This window comes from Ctenopharyngodon idella, chromosome 24, assembly GCF_019924925.1.
Source record: "Ctenopharyngodon idella isolate HZGC_01 chromosome 24, HZGC01, whole genome shotgun sequence".
Lineage (NCBI taxonomy): Eukaryota > Metazoa > Chordata > Actinopteri > Cypriniformes > Xenocyprididae > Ctenopharyngodon > Ctenopharyngodon idella.
This window is the reverse complement of record NC_067243.1, coordinates 17417967-17437023: the sequence shown is the minus strand read 5'-3', so window position 1 is coordinate 17437023 and position 19057 is coordinate 17417967. Positions and strand designations below refer to the sequence as shown.

The following is a 19057-nucleotide window of genomic DNA, read 5'->3' as shown; positions in this document are numbered from 1 at the left end:
GAATTTTAAACCTGGACCTTTCCAATTTCCAGATTTTGTTTTTGGAAATGTATGCAAATTAGCATATATTTAAGTATATAAGGCCTCATTTGCATATTAAAACATACATTTATTCAAAACTTGTAATAAATTTTTTTCTTATGTTTATGCCAGTAATAAACTGGAGAAATTTCACAGTGATATCTTCTAATTTAAAAAAAAATCCCTATTCACCTGTAGTGTCTCTCCTTAATATTTAAAAAATAATATTTATTTTGTGTATTGGCACATTAATATCCCTCTCTTTCTAATGAATTTAACACAAGATTTTTATAATTTACATTTTAGCTTCTTTTTTTTTCATATTAATTTACCACTTTGTATTTTTCAGGTCAAACCTTGGCAGATATTTAATATTATTTTAAATGATTCTAAAATAGTTGGTATGGTTAATAATAATAATAAATAGGGGTGTGACAAGACAGTTAGCTCACGAGACGAGACAGGAGATTGAGTTCACGAGATGAGATTTTTACACAGTATTCTTAAGAAATCCTCATGATGAAATACATGACTAGAAAAATAGTCTGCAGGTGCATTTTAAATGTTTTAACTAATCATCTTGTAATGGATGTCATTTCAGTTCTACTTTCTGAGTATGAATTATCATGTGCAGTAAAAGACAACAAAAGTCTCTTCAGACCTTACTGTACATGAATTATGAGATTCTACAACTTTTGACCTCCTAAATGAACTTCTTTTTTGCATCATAGAAATAAAAACAGTATAAATAAAAATGATCTTAGTCTTATTAAGTGCAAACAAAAAGTGCAACCATAATCAAAGTACTCTCTCAATATTCAATGTGTAAATAGAGAATACATTTTTCTTCAAGCACGATTAAGATCTAAGATATGGTTACAACTACACAGCCCAGCCGTTCACACCGCCGCCGACGAGAGCGTCAAAGTGACAGGAAGTCATTCATTTTCAATGTGACGGCACGTCTTGGACGGTGAGAGCGTCGAGGAGAGTTGAAGTCAGGTCAGCTTTATGGTAATGAGCTATGACGTGGTTCGGCGGCAACTAATCGGAATGTAGAGGTCCTCGCTTGAGAGGATTCCGATTGGTTGCCACAACTTGTCATTTAACCGCGCCATAGCTCATTACCATAAAGTTGACCTGACCTGACCTCTCACTGTCCAAGACGCGCCGCGCCGCTCTCGCTGGAGCTCGCTTCCGGCTCACATTGAAAATGAATGACTTCCTGTCACTTTGACGCTCTCGCCGGCGGCGGTGTGAACGCACAGTAAGATAGCTTTCATATTGGGAGATATTTGCATGCATCAGGGAGCCACCGCGCTCGCATTTTACTTTCGCTTTCGATTTTGCGATCAGGAGTGGTGGTGTTGCACACGCATTCTACAAGGTAAGACATTTACCAGACGCTTAGGCTCTGTTGCAGTGGCGTGCACAGACCTCCGCGAGGGCAGGGGCGCAAGCGCGTCCCGGGTTTGTTGTGGGTTTCTCCCGTGGTAGAAATCGCGTTCCAGGGGGGAGAAATGGGAACGCGGGGGCACCGCGATGCGACCACAAAGGGCACTTTCACTTTCGCGATCAAAGGGGCACGCCCCTTGTGCACGCCACTGCTCTGTTGTGCAACTAATCCTCCGCCATGGTCTTCTCAATCATCTCGTCTCTCATCACGTGATCAGTGAACTCTGATTCTCGCTGCACTAAGTACGACTCTGCAGTTCACGTTGGATGAGCTGGATGGAATTGAAGCGACCGTTATCCAACTGAATTAATTGGTTTTATTTCTACAACAAGCAAAACGACAGTGGAGGCGTATAGTAAACCTAGCAGTGGCATATTCTATCCTACTTTCACCCTTACACTTAGTCATGGCAATATCATGAGACAGCGTTTTACCTCGAAGAGAAATCTCGTCACATTTTAATCTCGCGTGATTATCCCCCCCCCCAATAATAAACAGCAATTTATTAATTAATTATTGAAGGGTTAGTTCACCCAAAAATGAAAATTCTGTCATTAATTACTCACCCTCGTGTCGTTTTACACCCGTAAGACCTTCGTTAATCTTCGGAACACAAATTAAGATATTTTTGTTTAAATCCGATGGCTCCGTGAGGCCTACATAGGGAGCAATGACATTTCCTCTCTCATGATCCATAAAGGTACTAAAAACATATTTAAATCAGTTCATGTGAGTACGGTGGTTCAATATTAATATTATAAAGTGACGAGAATATTTTTGGTGCGCTAAAAAAAACCAAAATAACGACTTATTTAGTGATGGCCGTTTTCAAAACACTGCTTCAGGAAGATTCGGAGCGTAATGAATCAGCGTATCGAATCATGATTCGGATCGCGTGTCAAACCGCCAAACTGCTGAAATCACGTGACTTTGGCGCTCCGAACTGCGGATTCGATACGCTGATTCATTATGCTCCGAAGCTTACTGAAGCAGTGTTTTGAAATCGGCCATCACTAAATAATTCGTTATTTTGGTTTTTTTTGGCGCACCAAAAATATTCTCATCACTTTTTTTTTTTAAACAGGTGATCCTCCGGAGGTTTGAGATTTAGCGTGCTCCATGTCAACCTATGCCACTCCCACATCATACATGCGTCAAAGTAGCCGGAGCAACGTTTCTCTATTTACGGATAAAAAGAGACACACATGGGAGAGTGACATATGTACGCAATTTCCTGTGAAAACAATCCTGACAGGTCTAAAATATGAACGCTTAAAAAAAACAGGCTTACCATAGTAAATCAGGGTAAGACAAAAACACATTTTGGAAGAAGGTTTGATGATGTGTTGACTCATTATTTAAATGTTGTCAATTTTGAACAAAAAAGTTACATATTATAATGTACCATTAAAGGATTAATAATTTAAATAATATTTACAATTTTAAAAATATACATCAATAAGTAATGTTCATGTTCTAAGCAGATGCTTTCTAGCCTAAATTTCTTATAATACAGTGTACAATCACATTACCAGTACATGGTGCTTGTTAAGTCTGCAAACCTGTAAATTAGACCAATGTGCAAACCCATATGTGTTTTATAATAAAGAAATTACCTATAAGAAATTACCCATACCTATAAAGTGTCCATTCCTTATATGTATTTTAGGAGCTTAGTTGAGATTTCCGAATGCCAATGGTCCAGGGTTTCCTTGAGACATGCCCTATGACAGGGAGAACATGTTGTACCAGTGGACAAATTTGAACTGTACATGACTGCTAAAACATTTGGTTTGTCTTGAAGCAGTCATTTTGGCCTTAAAGTTAATTTCTTGTATTCCAGTTGTCTGATTACCTATAGTTGATGTCATGCAAACATATAAGCATATACTGTAAATACATTTAGCATTTACTATTGCAATATCTCTCACATTCTGATTGCAGTTACAACCTTCTTTAGGAGTGAATCAAAAAGATAGACAATGATTTTGCATAACAACAAATCAAACTTTTTTTCAAAACATGATAGTGGCATGAAATGGAAAGTTCTCTATTGTGATGTATATCTGAGTGAAACGTATTTTTGAACAAGAAAAAATGTAGGGCGGGACTGGATTTAGTCCATGGGGAATTGATTGGATGGTTGTGGTTTGCTATTGGTTGATCTCATGTGAGTGACAGGTTGTCCCGCCCTCACGCCAGTAAACAGGTCATCAGAGAAGAGAAGAGTTATTTTTATTAAAGATTACGAGGGCACATCAATAAATGATGTGCACATATCTGTGATTTATAATAAATCATACAAAATAAGTATTGTCCATTTTGATTTCATGGTGGCTTTAAAGCAGGTAGAATTAGTTACACCTAATGTTAGACAGGAAGCTATGGATTTTTAAAGGTCACTCATAGGCCTGCTGTTACCCATCCATCAACTTGAAGGGTAAGTATGTGTAGTGAATTTAATGACAGAGTAATTATGACAATACAGACAATATCTGGATATAATATATGCAAAACGTCAGATGACCTGACCTTTCCTGATCTGTGGAAATGGCATACAAGAGTGGGCAACGAATCAAACGAGCAAGCATTTCTATCATGGGCATCAAAGTTTCAGCTGTAGGCCTTGAGTTATTATTAGTACTCCAGATGCCAGAAATGGCTGGTATTTATGAAATGACATGAAGGAGTGGTGAGGGTGTTGGGGATAGTCATTTCTACTGTTCTCTTTTTAGGATCATACAATACTTTAAACAGAATAATACAATACTTTAAACAGCAATAAAAATCAAAATGGCATGCAAAATAAAAAAATAAAAAATCTTACAAGATGGGAATTTGAAATCATGCAAGATAATCTGTGATTTTTGTTCATTAAATCACAAAATGAAAGCACACTCCTTCAAATGTTGGTATCAAGAACTTCCTTCCTATTAACCTGCAGGTGGCGTCTGATTAGCTACATTCGCTCAAGATGAAATAGCACCTAATATATAACAGAAATATATAAATATTATCAATATATCGTATTAATAATATTGTTAATGTAATCATATGCACTAAATTGAAAAGACCAAACTATAATAGTGCGGAAGAATACGCAGAGCTGTGGGAAGTAGTGCCGGTCAGTTCTGACTGAATAAGTTCAGACAGTGACGGTGGAAGAGATCAGAAGTTCCTGCAGGCGTTCATCTTCTGAGGTAGGAGGCGAAACTCGACAGAGGCTTTAAACGGGGCAGAACAAACTCACTAGATACTTATTACGACCTGAAAGTACACTTTAGATAGTCGGAGACGTTTTTACCTCTAAAATAAACGTTTATTTTAAACATTTCTTAAATATGATTAAAATAAATATTTTTGCCCCACGTAATTAACCTTCGCATATTGTCATGGTTATTTATTAACAAATTATGCCCTTAGTTCGTTGATTTATAAAATCTGTTTTGTCAAAACTTTTTCATATTTTGGTGTTTATTGATTTAATATTTAACAAAATATTAATATATCTTTATATTTTGCTAAATATTAATTCAGTATATTATTTGCTGATTATTGTACATTATAACATTATTTTATATGCATGTTTATTCCCGATGATGATTATTATTACTATTATTTATTACTTTGACAAGTCTTTTTTACCCTCAGATCACTGTTTGCTGGAATGTGTGTGATGTGTGTAAGAGTTTGTGCAGTCATGCATTTAAACCCACTCTTTCTTTCTGGCTCAGGCAGAGCTGCCAGTGGCTCTCATTTAACGTTACTCTTCATGTAACTTGTGGGTTAAACATCAGGATAAACACATAAAACCAATACAAGTGAAGTTGATTAGTGTCGTTTTATTAACATCTAAACACATCTTACATTAGTAGTAATATAGGGTTTGTGTTCTCCTGTAGACTGGTTGACTGATCTTCTCTTCATCTAACCTGCTACAAAAGTTATAAAACTAAATGTGAACATCATATGAAACCATATGATAGCTGTGTGCAAGGATTGGAAGTTAATTTAAATAATTATTATGTGAAAATCTTGCTTTTCAAAATTGTTCACCCTTGTGAAAAGAAGTGCACTTAAAGGGTTAGTTTACCCAAAAATGAAAATTCAGTCATTAATTACTCACCCTCATGTCGTTCCAAACCTGTAAGATCTTCGTTCATCTTCAGAACACAAATTAAGATATTTTTGATAAAATCTGATGGCTCAGCGAGGCATCCATTACCAGCAAGATCATTTCCTTTTGCAATGCCCAGAAAGGTACTAAAAACATATTCAAAACAGTTCAGGTGAGTACAGTGGTTTAACCTTAATATTATAAAGCAACGAGTATACTTTTTGTGCGCCAAAAAAAAAAAAAACGACTTTATTTAACAAATAAAGGCCTCACTGAGCCATCTTAATTTATGGTCCGAAGTTGAAAGAAGGTCTTACGTGTGTGGAACGACATGAGGGTGAGTAATTAATGACAGGTTTTTCATTTTTGGGTGAACTAACCCTTTAATTGTATTGATTTGATTGTGCATTTGTAGTGTACTTCAAATCTTAAAAATATATTTTTAAAATACTGTACAGGCAGATAATATAAATGAAATAAAAGGCCACTTAAGTGTACTTTAATAGAGCAAACTTTTATGACAGTTTTTTATCATTTAAAGTTCATTTTAAGTCATTATTTTTTAATAACCTTTGTTGTGCTTTAAAGAAGTACACTGATTTTAATGTGGACTGACATGATGTTGTTCCACAGAAAAAGAAAGTCAAAGGTGTCCCATGGAGAATAAAATGCTCAAAATAATAAGTGTCCTTACAAAAGCCACCTGAACTTGCATTGACCATGTTCCTTCCAGGACTTTTCTAGCAGTCACAGCTCCAGCTATGTCTCAGACGAAGACTACGGGCAGCGTTCAGCAGCATCAGATGCATGCTGCTATGGCAGAAACCTTCCTGGAGCACCTATGTCTGCTGGACATAGACTCTGAACCTACAGTGGCTCGCACCACAGGCATCGTCTGCACCATCGGTTAGTGGGCCACCTTAGGAAGTTTTTAATGCAGACTGTCCATCAAGATGTTGAGGAAAAGTTTCCAATATTTCGTTTTATCTTAATGCAGGACCTGCCTCTCGATCTGTGGAGACACTAAAGGAGATGATCAAGACCGGTATGAACGTTGCACGTATGAACTTCTCCCACGGAACTCACGAGGTACATGATCTCATCCATTCTGGACCATATTATTTTAATATACTCCCTTTTTGTTCTGTGCTTTGGGGTAAAAAGAAGTTTGAAATACCTTAGCAGCAACATTCTGTTAAAGGGTTAGTTCACCCAAAAATGAAAATTCTGTCATTAATTACTCACCCTCATGTCGTTTCAAACCCGTAAGTCCTTTGTTCATCTTCGAGAAAACAACTTAAGATATTTTTGATGAAATCCAAGAGCTTTCTGACCTCCCTATAGACAGCAACGTCATAACCAATTTCAAGGCCCAGAAAGGTAGTAAAGACATCGTTAAAATAGTCCATGTGACCACAGTGGTTCAACCTTAATGTTATGAAGCAACGAGAATACTTTTTGTGCGCTGTTCACGTTGTAAACACAGTGCAGTGTTTCCGTGTTTTACGTCGACTCATTATTGGCCGCATGCGTAGTGCTGCTCATGTGTATAGCGGCGACCAATAATGAGCTGGCGTTCTGACGTAGAACCCGGTAGTTACTACCTTTCTGGGCCTTGAAATTGGTTATGCTGTCTATAGGGAGGTCAGAAAGCTCTCGGATTTCATCAACAATATCTTAATTTGTGTTCCAAAGATGAACGAAGGTCTTACGGATTTGGAATAACATGAGGGTGAGTAATTAATGACAAAAATGTCATTTTTGGGTGAACTAACCCTTTAAGACCAAATCACACTGCACTAACAGACGCGGACCGATGTGGACAATCACCTGATTACAGTACGTCAATTCTCAGACATTCTACGACCCGACAAACGCAAAATGAACATATTCGCTTTCCTCTCAATAACAAAATAAAAGTTAGTGTTAGAAAATAACAGTTAATTGAGCATCTGATAATTATAGCGATGTGCAAATGTTTGTACCAGCTCTGCAAATCAGCACTCCAGTGAAGTCACATCACGTTTATTCATATTGCACTTCATACAATAGATTTTCTTTAAAGCAAGCAGCTTTACAGTATTAAACATGAAAAAAGTGTCAGTGTCGCTTTTAATTAGAAGTACAACTTCAGTTTCTACGATAAAGCAGCTCTCCAGAGTGTTCACGATTTTTCTTGCGTCTGACCTTGATGGATTGAACAGACGAAATGAACCGGAGAATATTTCCACGTCAAAGAAGGTGGAGCCTCAGAGCCACACCTACCTATTACATCATCACAACAGACCAATGATAGGTGTTTACCAGCGTGAACAGACTTTTTTGGAAAGTTCACTTTGGCAAGCTGTTTCAAACCCGAAACAAACTTCAAATGAAAGAACAAAATGAACGTTTTGGCCTGATTTGTTCAAAATTACCTCACTCCAGTGAGTTCTTTGATCACACTTAAAGTATATTGGGGCCTTTGCTGTGTCAATTTCTGCTGAAATTATATTATCAAGCAGTCTATTAATCTTGTAATAAGATGCCTTCACAAAGTCTCTCATCCTCTTACCCAGACTATACGTTTGTACCATCGTACTGTAGATCCTCCATTATTGTGGCATTTCCCTCGTGCCTCTTCAAATGTCAGAAGTTGTAAGCTGATCTTGTTAGCCGCTCTGATCTGTCTGGTCGATACATTGAGTAGAGTCATCTTGGGCTCAAGCCAGAGTGTGAGTTTAGACTGCTCTGACCTCTCCCTTTTAAAAGTCATGGCTTTTTACCTTTTTTGCATGGCACCTTTTACTACAGATTACTACACCAGGCACGATATCATCAAGTGATGCAGTAGATATTTCCAGCTCAGGGCTTCAGAAGGTCAAAAGCTCATGTTTCTTTTTAACAAAGTTGCTTCTAGTGTATGACAGGTAAATATGAGCACACAGTTCATTGAGAGGTCCAGTGAGCATTACTAAGCATCTTCATGTGGTTATGAGACAAGGTAACTTCTTTTAAGAAACATTTTAAAACAAGATTGAAAGTAGAAAATCAGTCTTGAAATATGAAATATTCTTAAAAAATGTAAAATCAACATATACAATTTATTAAATTGTTTTGATCTTTTATTTAAAAAAAATTCTCAAAGATCTACAACCTTTCATTGAAGTAAAACAATTGAAAATTGGGGGAAAAATCTCATTATGGAATAAATGTTTTTCTCTAATACACATTGGCCACAATTAATGGCACCCTTTTATTCAATACTTTGTGCAACCCAAGTCCATGTTGATACACTCTCCTTTTCAGTTTTCTATAGGGTTCAGGTCAGGGGACTGGGATGGCCATGGCAGAACCTTAATTTTGAGCTCAGTGACCCATTTTTGTGTTGATTTTGATGTTTGTTTTGGATCATTGTACTGATGCAAGATCCAACCACGGCCCATTATAAGATTTCTAGCAGAGGCGGTCAGGTTTTGATTTTTTATCTGTTGGTATTTGATAGAATCCATGATGCCATGTATCTGAACAAGATGTCCAGAACCTGAAAAATAGGCCCACAGCATTATAGATCCAGCAGTTTTAACCATGGGCATGGGGTACTTTTTTATCCCTGTGTGCAACTTTGGCCACTCGAACTATCCTCCGTTCTCGAGTCCCACGGAGAAGCTCCAGAAGGACAAAAGGAGGAGTGACAACAGTGCAAGACAAGAGACATTTATGTTGGTGTTTTATTATTCGACGGCTCCTCCGGTTACGGGCACATGGCCGTGAGCCCCCCGTTTCCTCGCTATGCCTGCTCCTCCTCATCAAGGCGGACAGCAGCAGGTCTGGCTTCAGGTGAATGGCTGCGACTCCTCCGTCCCCTCATGGACGGCAGTCGCCCCTCCTTGAACCAGGCGAACGATTTTATCCTTTGGAATTTGGCCTTTGTGTTTCCTCATATTTATACTCCTGTGGAAGTCATGGCTAGATAATTTCATGTTCCTAGTCATTATCGTTTGTATATAAGTTCACGTGTTCCCTCTTAAGTTTGTCCAGTCTCGTTTGTGTTAAGGTTGTGTTTACTTCAATTACCTGTTCTTAGATTTATATTTAGAGTTTATTAAAGACTATTTGTCTTTACCTTGACCAATTGTCCTGACTCCTTCGCCTCCGCTCCTTTCTCCCTTGACTCCAGCAGTGACCATCGGGCTTTCAGCTCCGCCGGGCTCCCTCGGACCATCGGCTCCACCTGGGGCAGACATTGCCATGGACTTGAGGGCCGTCTGCTGCTCTCCGGCCCTCCACCCCTATGGCTCTGTCCTCCCTCGGGCTCCGCTTCAGCCCTCGGTCTCTCCAGCTCCACCTCAGCCCTTAGGTATCCTGCTTCCATCTCGGGGGTCGTCGCTGCGGCTCTGTTGCGGCCTCCGGGATCTTCATTGTCACTCTGGCCCTTCGGCTCTCTGTCTGTGCTGAGAGCTCATTTTCCATCAGCTATGCTGCCTCCGCTCATCCTCATGGAGACAGGGAGACCCTCAACACCATGGCTCCTCCCTCCAGCAATGCCACCGTGGGGCGTTGTCCTGGCTGTGGCTTGGATCATTACCTGGCCATTCCTGCTCAAGGCTATCCCCTGGATCACACCACCACCTGCACCACCCTAGATTTTCTTTTGTTCTGCCCCTTTCCTGGATTCCCATCCTCCACCTGAGCCTCCTCCTCCATTCATCTGCCAGTGTGAGGTCGGGCCTTTCTGGGAGGGGGCGTACTGTCACAGTTTCAGTTCATTTTGGACTTTGTTTTTGCATTATTACCCTGCCTGAATTTCTCGTCATAGTAACTGATTAGATTCAGTTATTCTTCTCAGCCATGTGCACCTCATTATCGTTCATGAGTTTGCCTCTTAAGTTTGTCAGTTTTTTACATAAGTTTTTTGTCAGGCATTTTTACATGTTGTGGCATGGTTGTGAAGTGGCTGTCTTGTTGTTTGCTTTTACACATTCTGTAAGGAGAGTGATGACAACCAAAATTTTAGTTTGAATTTTTAACTATCAGTAAAGCTGTCACACCAGTCATATTTATTCATTGAGTTCAGAAGCAGTCAAATGCTTCTGTGGGTCATTGGAAACATAACCTACTCTCCCTGATTCTATATATACCTCCCTGTCTCTGCCTTAAGCCTGCTATTGGACAGACAGGACAGAGACTATCATGGCATTTGAGCTGTAGACTTATTACAGCTGTAGACTTGTTACAGCAAAGACATGTTCACTTTGTTCTTTTTATTTTGCAACATTTGGTAGAGTTTTACAGTTCTCAGAGCTGTCAATCAATAAAACTTTATCTTTCTTCTGAGAGCAAGAATAAAAAAACATATCTAGATGGCATGATGAAATTGTGTTTGGTATTATATATGAGATTTTTTTAACTGATCAGTCTTTGCCACTATTGTATATTCTTCTTGTTCATGTTGATTTCTCATATTTTTACATTTAGATTACCTTTGATGTCACCTTATGCTCACTTAAAACTAATATTTGAAATGTTATCTCCCTTCTGAGAGCAAGAATCAGAAGAAAAGCATAACAAAAAACACAGAATAATCTAAAAATAGTTAAATGTTTCTAAAGGAGTGTTATTGGACACTATTGTATGTCCTTCTTGTTCATGCTTTTTTTTTTTTTTTTTTTACATTTAAATGACCTTTCTTATGCTTACTTAAAGTTACTATTTAAAACCATTGACACTTAATTTTACAGTACATAACCTTTTTATGCAGTACCATGCTGAGACCATCAAGAATGTCCGTGAAGCCATTGAGAGTTTTGGAGCTGGTAGCATTGAGTACAGACCTGTGGCCATTGCCCTGGATACTAAAGGCCCTGAGATCAGGACTGGACTTATTAAGGGCGTAAGTACAGCGTCTCATTTTCTGATGTCCTTTTCAATATTAAAAACTCTGTAATAGATGTATTTGTCTAATTTCTCATCATGTTTGTGGTTTCTTCAGAGTGGCACTGAGGAGGTCAAGCTTGTCAAAGGTAACATGATCAAGCTCACTCTGGATGATAAGTTCAAGGACAACTGCGATGAGAAAACCTTGTGGTTGGACTACAAGAACATCATAAAGGTGGTGCAGCAGAACAGCCATATTTACGTAGATGATGGTCTTATTTCACTCAAGGTTAAGGAAATTGGTGAGTTTATAGTCAAAGTTGACTTCAAGTTCAATTAATCTCTCCTTTCATAACCACATAAAATGTTCAACTTTTTAACACATAATAAAAGTGATACATCACGGCAGGACTGCCAAAATTCAGTGTGTTAACATTGTTGAATGTTCCAGGTTCTGATTTCCTGAACTGCGAGATTGAGAACGGAGGCATGTTGGGCAGCAAGAAAGGCGTGAACCTGCCCGGGGCCAGTGTTGACCTGCCCGCAGTGTCTGAGAAGGACATTCAGGACCTTCAGTTTGGTGTGGAGCAGGGCGTTGACATGGTTTTTGCCTCATTTATCCGCAAGGCTGCTGACGTACAAGCTGTCAGGAAGGTGCTCGGAGAGAAAGGCAAGGACATCAAAATTATAAGCAAGCTGGAGAACCATGAGGGTGTACGCAAGTGAGTGATAATATACAGAAATATTAAATAAATTATATATATATATATATATATATATATATATTCTGTTCTTTTGAACTTTATATTAATCAAAAAATGCAGAAAGAAACTATATCCTGGTTTCCACAAAGTATTAAGCAACACAACTGTTTTCAACATTGATAATAATAAGAAATGTTTCTTGAGCATCAAATCAGCATATTAGAATGATTTCTGAAGGATCATGTGACACTGAAGACTGGAGTAATGATGCTGAAAATTCAGCTTTGAAATCAGGAATAAATTACATTTTAAAATATATTCACATAGAAAACAGTTTATATTTCTTTATTTGTGCAGGTTTGATGAGATCTTGGAGGCTAGTGATGGCATCATGGTTGCCCGTGGAGATCTGGGTATTGAGATCCCGACTGAGAAGGTGTTCCTTGCTCAAAAAATGATGATTGGTCGTTGCAACAGGATTGGAAAACCAATCATCTGCGCCACACAGGTTAGGATGATACCATGCAGAAGCAAGTGAGCCGGCTCAGTTCAGCTAGCACGAATTGACTGTTGTTCATCCACCGCTTGTCTCTTTGACTGACAGATGCTGGAGAGCATGATAAAGAAGCCCCGCCCCACCCGTGCCGAGAGCAGCGACGTGGCCAATGCCGTGCTCGACGGTGCCGACTGTATCATGCTGAGTGGAGAGACTGCAAAGGGAGATTACCCAATAGAGTCTGTGCGCACACAGCACCAGGTACGATCAAGAGCGCCCCATTCTGGCTGTGCCCTGACTGGTGCTTAATAAGTGTAGCAATGCTAACATTTTAATAATATACTGTAAGATTAGCTTGCTAAGCAGAACATTCATGTAATCTTACCCCAAACCTCTTAACTCTAGAAGCACAGCTAGCAAAACTAAACAGCAGCTAAATGCTAATTCTATTGCTGTAACTGTACTGACTACAATTAACAGTTACCCTTGTGATTACCAGTTAACCAACTTAAGTGGCCTTTTATTTAATTAATATTATGTTATCTGCAAGAATCGTTTTTTAAAAATCATGTACATTTTTTGCGTTGCGTCAGATCGCCCGTGAAGCAGAGGCCGCCATGTTTCACAGGCAGTTGTTCGAAGAGCTTCGTCGTACATCCCATCTGACCCGTGACCCCAATGAGTCCGTGGCCATTGGTGCAGTGGAAGCCTCCTTCAAGTGCTGTGCCAGCGCCATCATTGTCCTCACCAAGTCTGGCAGGTCAGAGACACCCTTCATAACCCAAAAGGCTTACAGTGGCATTTACACACGCACACTTGGTTCTAATATTAGGTACAGTGACCTTAACTCAGTGTTGTGCACATGAACTGAAGAATGTAAATCTTATGAATGCAAATGCTTTGTAGGATGCACCTCTTCTTATGCCATTTTAAGAGAGATTTTGCTTTCTCTAAACACTTATAACTTCATTTTATCAGTTGTGTAGAGTTAGTTAGCCACATTAAAGAGTCTCTTTGTCACTCTTATACATTATCCGATTTGCCTTGTGGCTGGTCGAAATGCATCTTGTTGCGCTGAGCGCAGTCTGACCTTTGCAGGCCTGAACCTTGACATTTCGTAGGCTAATTTAAACTCCTTATTCACTTGTCCCACAGTAGGTTGCAGAGAGGCAAAAGTGCACACTCATTTATGCTTATATACAGGAGTACATGTTTTAGACTGACTTCAACCAGAGGAGATACAATTTCAAACAAGCAGTTGAATTATATCTATTTGTTGCACGGCTATCTGGAATACTTGATTCTGATTGGTCACTTGTATCATTCTGTTGCCATGTATTTTGTATAATAGTTACTAAACTGTATAATTGACAGTTATGCTGTGTACATAGTTTTATGTTCCTTACAAATCTCAGTTACTAAAGTCATTTCAACTCAAAGTAAATTTTTAAAGTTTATTAATTTGGTAGGAAACCAATTAAGAGGGATAATGCACTGTCAGCCAGTCATGAGCGTAAAATAAAACTTTTTAGGATGATGCAATATCTTTGTGTTGGGGTCCTGACTATGCTTGTAAATGTTTTAAAGGCACACTATGTAAATTTTCACTACTAGAGGTCGCTTATTCAAAACAAAGCTTGATGATGCCTTGATTTCGAGGATGTCGAAAGATGTCGTCTTCACCTCACAGCTGGTGGAAAAGAATCGGGACGAGACTCGGGCAGAAGTCATGTTCATGGATGAGATTATTAATGTTACTGTAATATGAAGTAGAGCAGAAATGAGGCCGCTGGAGCGATTGCTAATGAGAGACAAGCGCGACACACGGCTCGAGAGCAGCGGAACTTTTATTATGCCACAGTCGCCGCTTCCGCTTCTTCCGGTCATGAATATGTGGGGTAAAGCAGCGCTGTTTTATCATATTAGATACATTTGTGTGTTGTAAGTTGCTATAATGCTACTCTGCGTTCCCTCTGCGGCTGCTATGAAACACTTGTTGCACACTGCGGTAAGCTAGATCGATATTAGGCATGGTAAAACATGGTACTCGCGGTAAATCAAAAAAAAAAAAGGTTGCTCACCTGTCTAATAAAACACATAATATTGAAGCATCTTTGGTGTTTCCATGGTTTCTACAAAGTAAAACTGGAAATCGAGGGTAACGCGGGTATGATGTCATTGATAGGCGACGCATGGACACGGTCCGTTTCCTGGTTAAAATTGCTTATTTCTCTGGATTTAAACATTCTTGGAAACATTTGGGATAATGTAAGTACACAAGTCAAAAAATATATAACATTGTTCTAGTGGTTTTTGGATATTGTAATCCAAAAATCCTACATATTGTGCCTTTAATCTCTTGTGCATTTATACATTAATAGAAACAAGTCAAAACTTACATGTCTGTTTAGTTATTTATTTTGTTCATTTTTAACATTCAATTTGAAATATAATTAATGATATTATTTTATATTGTCAAATGTATGTTCTGTTTTGGTTTAGTTCTAGTTCCTGTACCTGTTTCCTTTGTTCCCATTTTCCCACCATTAGACACCATTTCTATGGTTACTGATTATGGTTATGTTTTGACTATTCAGAGCCATCATACAAGCGAACGCCAAAATCCTGAATGCCATCTGACAAGTTGATCCATGTCGTCTACAGCATAAAGCAATCTAGCACTGTATGACAAACAAAGTGTGGAATATAAAGAGACAGAATATAAAGACAGATTGTGCCAGTATCACTAGCAAAGCATCAAACTGAGCCACTGACATCCTAAAGTAAACTTTGAAATGCTCAGGATAATCCCTCTCCTTCCTCGCTACGCAATCTTGGGGTATGGATGGACCCAATATTTCCTCTTTCTTTTTCTCTTTTTAAGAAGAGAGAGGACAACTAAATCATGCTCACTGCTTGAAGACTCCATTTTGTATTGTTTTGCTAATTTTTTTCGCAACGGATTCATTAATACGCATCGGACTTAGTGTGCAAGGACTCCGATTTTTAGGATCACGAATACAAAAAAATGCATATGAAAATTTCGGACTCAGTGTGCAAAGGCCTTTACTCACCAGTTCGCAGTTACGTTGATTTGCCTCCCTTGTGTATTTAAGCCTTGTGTTCTCTCAGTTCTTTGCTCGGTGTTGTACATGTCGTTTGTGTCTGTGTCAGGAGTGTCCAAAGTCCATCCCGGGGATGAATTTCAAACAGACCGCAGCTTGTCTATTAAAATATATTATATGTGGCCTGCCACGCATAATTTACAAATCATGCTGCTTCACAATGTCAACACAAGATGACAGTACTACATTTTAGGCCAGGTGTAGCAGTAAACCGTGTGACAACAATTTGAAAACTGATAAGTGCTGGCATTTATGTTGTGTATGAGAAACCTACAATATTATTAAAAATCAGTTTATTATTTTTATTTCTTTAATAATCCTGTTTTAATATTTTGTGTTAAACGTTGACCCGTCTATGTCTCCTCAGGTCTGCCCAGCTGCTTTCCAGATACAGGCCACGTGCTCCTATCATGGCTGTGACCCGTAACGGCCAGACATCTCGGCAGCTGCACCTGTATCGTGGCGTCATTCCCATCCTCTACACCAAGCCTGCTAATGATGTATGGGCTGAGGATGTGGATCTACGTGTCAGCTTCGCCCTGGAGATCGGTAATGAGACATCTCGAGAAATCTAGTACTTCATCTAGTGTGACACTAACGGATGCACATTGATTTAGTCTTTAGTTACTTACCGAGCATGTTACCTTTGGCAGCTAGGGAAAATCACTATATATATATATATATATATATATATATATATAAACTATATATATATATATATATATATATATATATATATATACGGTAGTTTATTTAGTAATAAACACAATAAAAATGTATCAATATTTATTCACCCAAAAATGAAAATTCTGTCAATAATTACTCACCCTCGTGCCGTTTTACACCCGTAAGAACTTCGTTGATCTTCGAAACACAAATTGAGATATTTTTGTTTAAATCCGATGGCTCCGTGAGGCCTACATAGGGAGCAATAAAAACATATTTAAATCAGTTCATGTGAGTACAGTGGTTCAATATTAATATTATAAAGCGACGAGAATATTTTTGGTGCGCCAAAAAAAAACCAAAATAACGACTTATTTAGTGATGGCCGATTTCAAAACACTGCTTCAGGAAGATTCGGAGCATAATGAATCAGCGTGTCGAATCATGATTCGGATCGCGTGTCAAACCGCCAAACTGCTGAAATCACGTGACTTTGGCGCTCCGAACTGCGGATTCGACACGCTGATTCATAACGCTCCGAAGCTTCCTGAAGCAGTGTTTTGAAATCGGCCATCACTAAATAAGTCGTTATTTTGTTTTTTTTGGCGCACCAAAAATATTCTCGTCGCTTTATAATATTAATATTGAACCACTGTACTCACATGAACTGATTTAAATATGTTTTTAGTACCTTTATGGATCTTGAGAGAGGAAATGTCATTGCTGTGAATGCAGGCCTCACGGAGCCATCGGATTTAAACAAAAATATCTAAATTTGTGTTCCGAAGATTAACGAAGGTCTTACCGGTGTGGAACGGCATGAGGGTGAGCAATAAATGACATTATTTTCATTTTTGGGTGAACTAACCTTTTAACATTTAGTAGAACACTACCATTTACACAAAGGACAATAACAATAACCAGCGTTGGATACGTCACTTTAAAAAAGTAATTAATTACTAGTTACTAATTACATCTTCAACTGATCAAAGTATTTAAAGGGACAGTGTTAGATTAAAAACATACCTTTTGTTAAATTTGTATGTTAAATCCACTATTGTTTTTTATAGAATTATATAGTCTATATATAGTCTATACAGTATTTAATGAAATTACATCAGAAGTTACTGTAATTAAATTACAGAGAAATTAAGTGTAATCCCTTACTTTACTTTTTCAAGAGAAAATATAATAATAATGCATAATACTTAATACTTAATAATGCTTAACACCCAAAACTGACTATAACTATAAAGTTGTAATTTAAAAAAATATATATATTAAAAGTTTTAAGATATTAGACTACATGTTAGCCTCAATTTGCGTACTTGCGCACTATTCTATGACGTTTTGTAGTATAAATAGTGCAAGTAGTGTGTTCACACTAAAAATTCCAAAAAGAAAAAGTACACTTTAAATACCCAAATGGTGCACTTAATTAACTGAAAAAAAGGAAGTGTGGAATGTTGGACACCTCTTGGACACTCAAATGTCGTTCAGATGTTGAATGACAAAATTACCTCATAAAATTCATACTCTACACAGTTGAGCACATAAGTGCATAATAGTGTATAAGTGCATCATTTGGGACACAACTTATAACTATAACGATAATAACACAGAGGAATTATATAATGGAATCACTTTCAGAACAAACGTTTTTTTAGCTGATGAAGATTAAAACATTTACAGCCAATCAGAATCAGCTGACTTTAAAGTCCTTAAAGCTAAAGCTAACATGTAGCCAAACTGAAATTCAACATCCAGTTAGTAAAACATGGATTATATGCGATTAGATGTGGTCAAGAGTGTTTGATATTCATATATCAGACACTAAAACCATTTACCTTTGTACTTATAGGCATACTTGTTTACACACCCTCCATTTTGATTTTCAGGCAAGACCCGGAAGTACTTCAAGTCTGGCGACGTTATCATCGTTGTCACAGGCTGGCGCCCAGGATCTGGCTACACCAACACCATGCGCATTGTTGTGGTGCCTTGAACACAACCTCATGAACTGTAAAGCCCATATATATTTTCACATGCAAACAGCTGTTCATCCTCCAATCAAGATATTTAAGTTCCAAAAATAGACTTGTGGTTTTGTTCACATGCCTTAAATTCCCATCAAACTCATGTGAGGTTGATGAGATTTTTTTTTTTTAATCTTTTTTCATCCCACTGCAAAATTATTTTCATCAGCACTGTACTGTATGTGTTAACAGTGAACCTTTTGAGTATCCTGAACTTATTAATATATTGTGAAATTCCATTATTTTTCTGTGTATGCTTTATTTTATTTTATTTTATTTTAAACAGCATATCGTTTTGTTTACCGTTGTTTTTATAGGGTGTGCTTTCACATAAGGCATATTGTCAAAAGCAAATATCCCTATAACGCCACCCCGTGGACTAAATTGAAAATACAGAATCTCAACAATTGGGTCAGTCCAATGTAATTTCTCTGTTAATGTGTTGATACTTCTAAATAGCACCTAATGCCAAGGAATATCGAATATTTTAATAGAAATTATATTGTAGGCTATACGCTTACATGATTGGATAAGAAAGGATTTGTTTGGCTATCAAGGTCTGTACTCAATTAGCTGTAAT

The 19057-nt window shown here is 38.0% G+C and overlaps 1 protein-coding gene across 3 annotated transcripts; it reads left to right on the top strand.

The window, feature by feature from the left end:
• Positions 1-1176: 1176 nt before the first annotated feature.
• Positions 1177-18719, top strand: pkmb (pyruvate kinase M1/2b). Of its 3 annotated transcripts, none has more exons than XM_051884506.1 (11): positions 1177-1408; positions 6328-6500; positions 6592-6683; positions 11335-11466; positions 11566-11752; positions 11902-12172; positions 12512-12662; positions 12759-12911; positions 13244-13410; positions 16143-16324; positions 18340-18719. In XM_051884506.1, the coding sequence occupies exons 2-11, from the start codon at positions 6356-6358 to the stop codon at positions 18444-18446; spliced, it is 1587 nt and encodes a 528-aa protein (XP_051740466.1). In that variant the 5' UTR covers positions 1177-1408; positions 6328-6355; the 3' UTR covers positions 18447-18719. The 3 variants fall into 3 exon arrangements, with proteins under 3 accessions (XP_051740466.1, XP_051740464.1, XP_051740465.1); XM_051884504.1 differs by having other exon boundaries at positions 1270-1288; XM_051884505.1 differs by lacking the exon at positions 1177-1408 and adding an exon at positions 4549-4677.
• Positions 18720-19057: the final 338 nt, after the last annotated feature.

Excerpts from the sequence above, each read along its gene's own strand:
- pkmb (XM_051884506.1), top strand. The coding sequence starts at position 6,356 with ATGTCTCAGACGAAGACTACGGGCAGCGTTCAGCAGCATCAGATGCAT. Across the intron at positions 6,501-6,591 it reads AGGCATCGTCTGCACCATCG|GACCTGCCTCTCGATCTGTG; the intron begins GTTAGTGGGCCA and ends ATCTTAATGCAG. Across the intron at positions 12,663-12,758 it reads CAATCATCTGCGCCACACAG|ATGCTGGAGAGCATGATAAA; the intron begins GTTAGGATGATA and ends TTTGACTGACAG.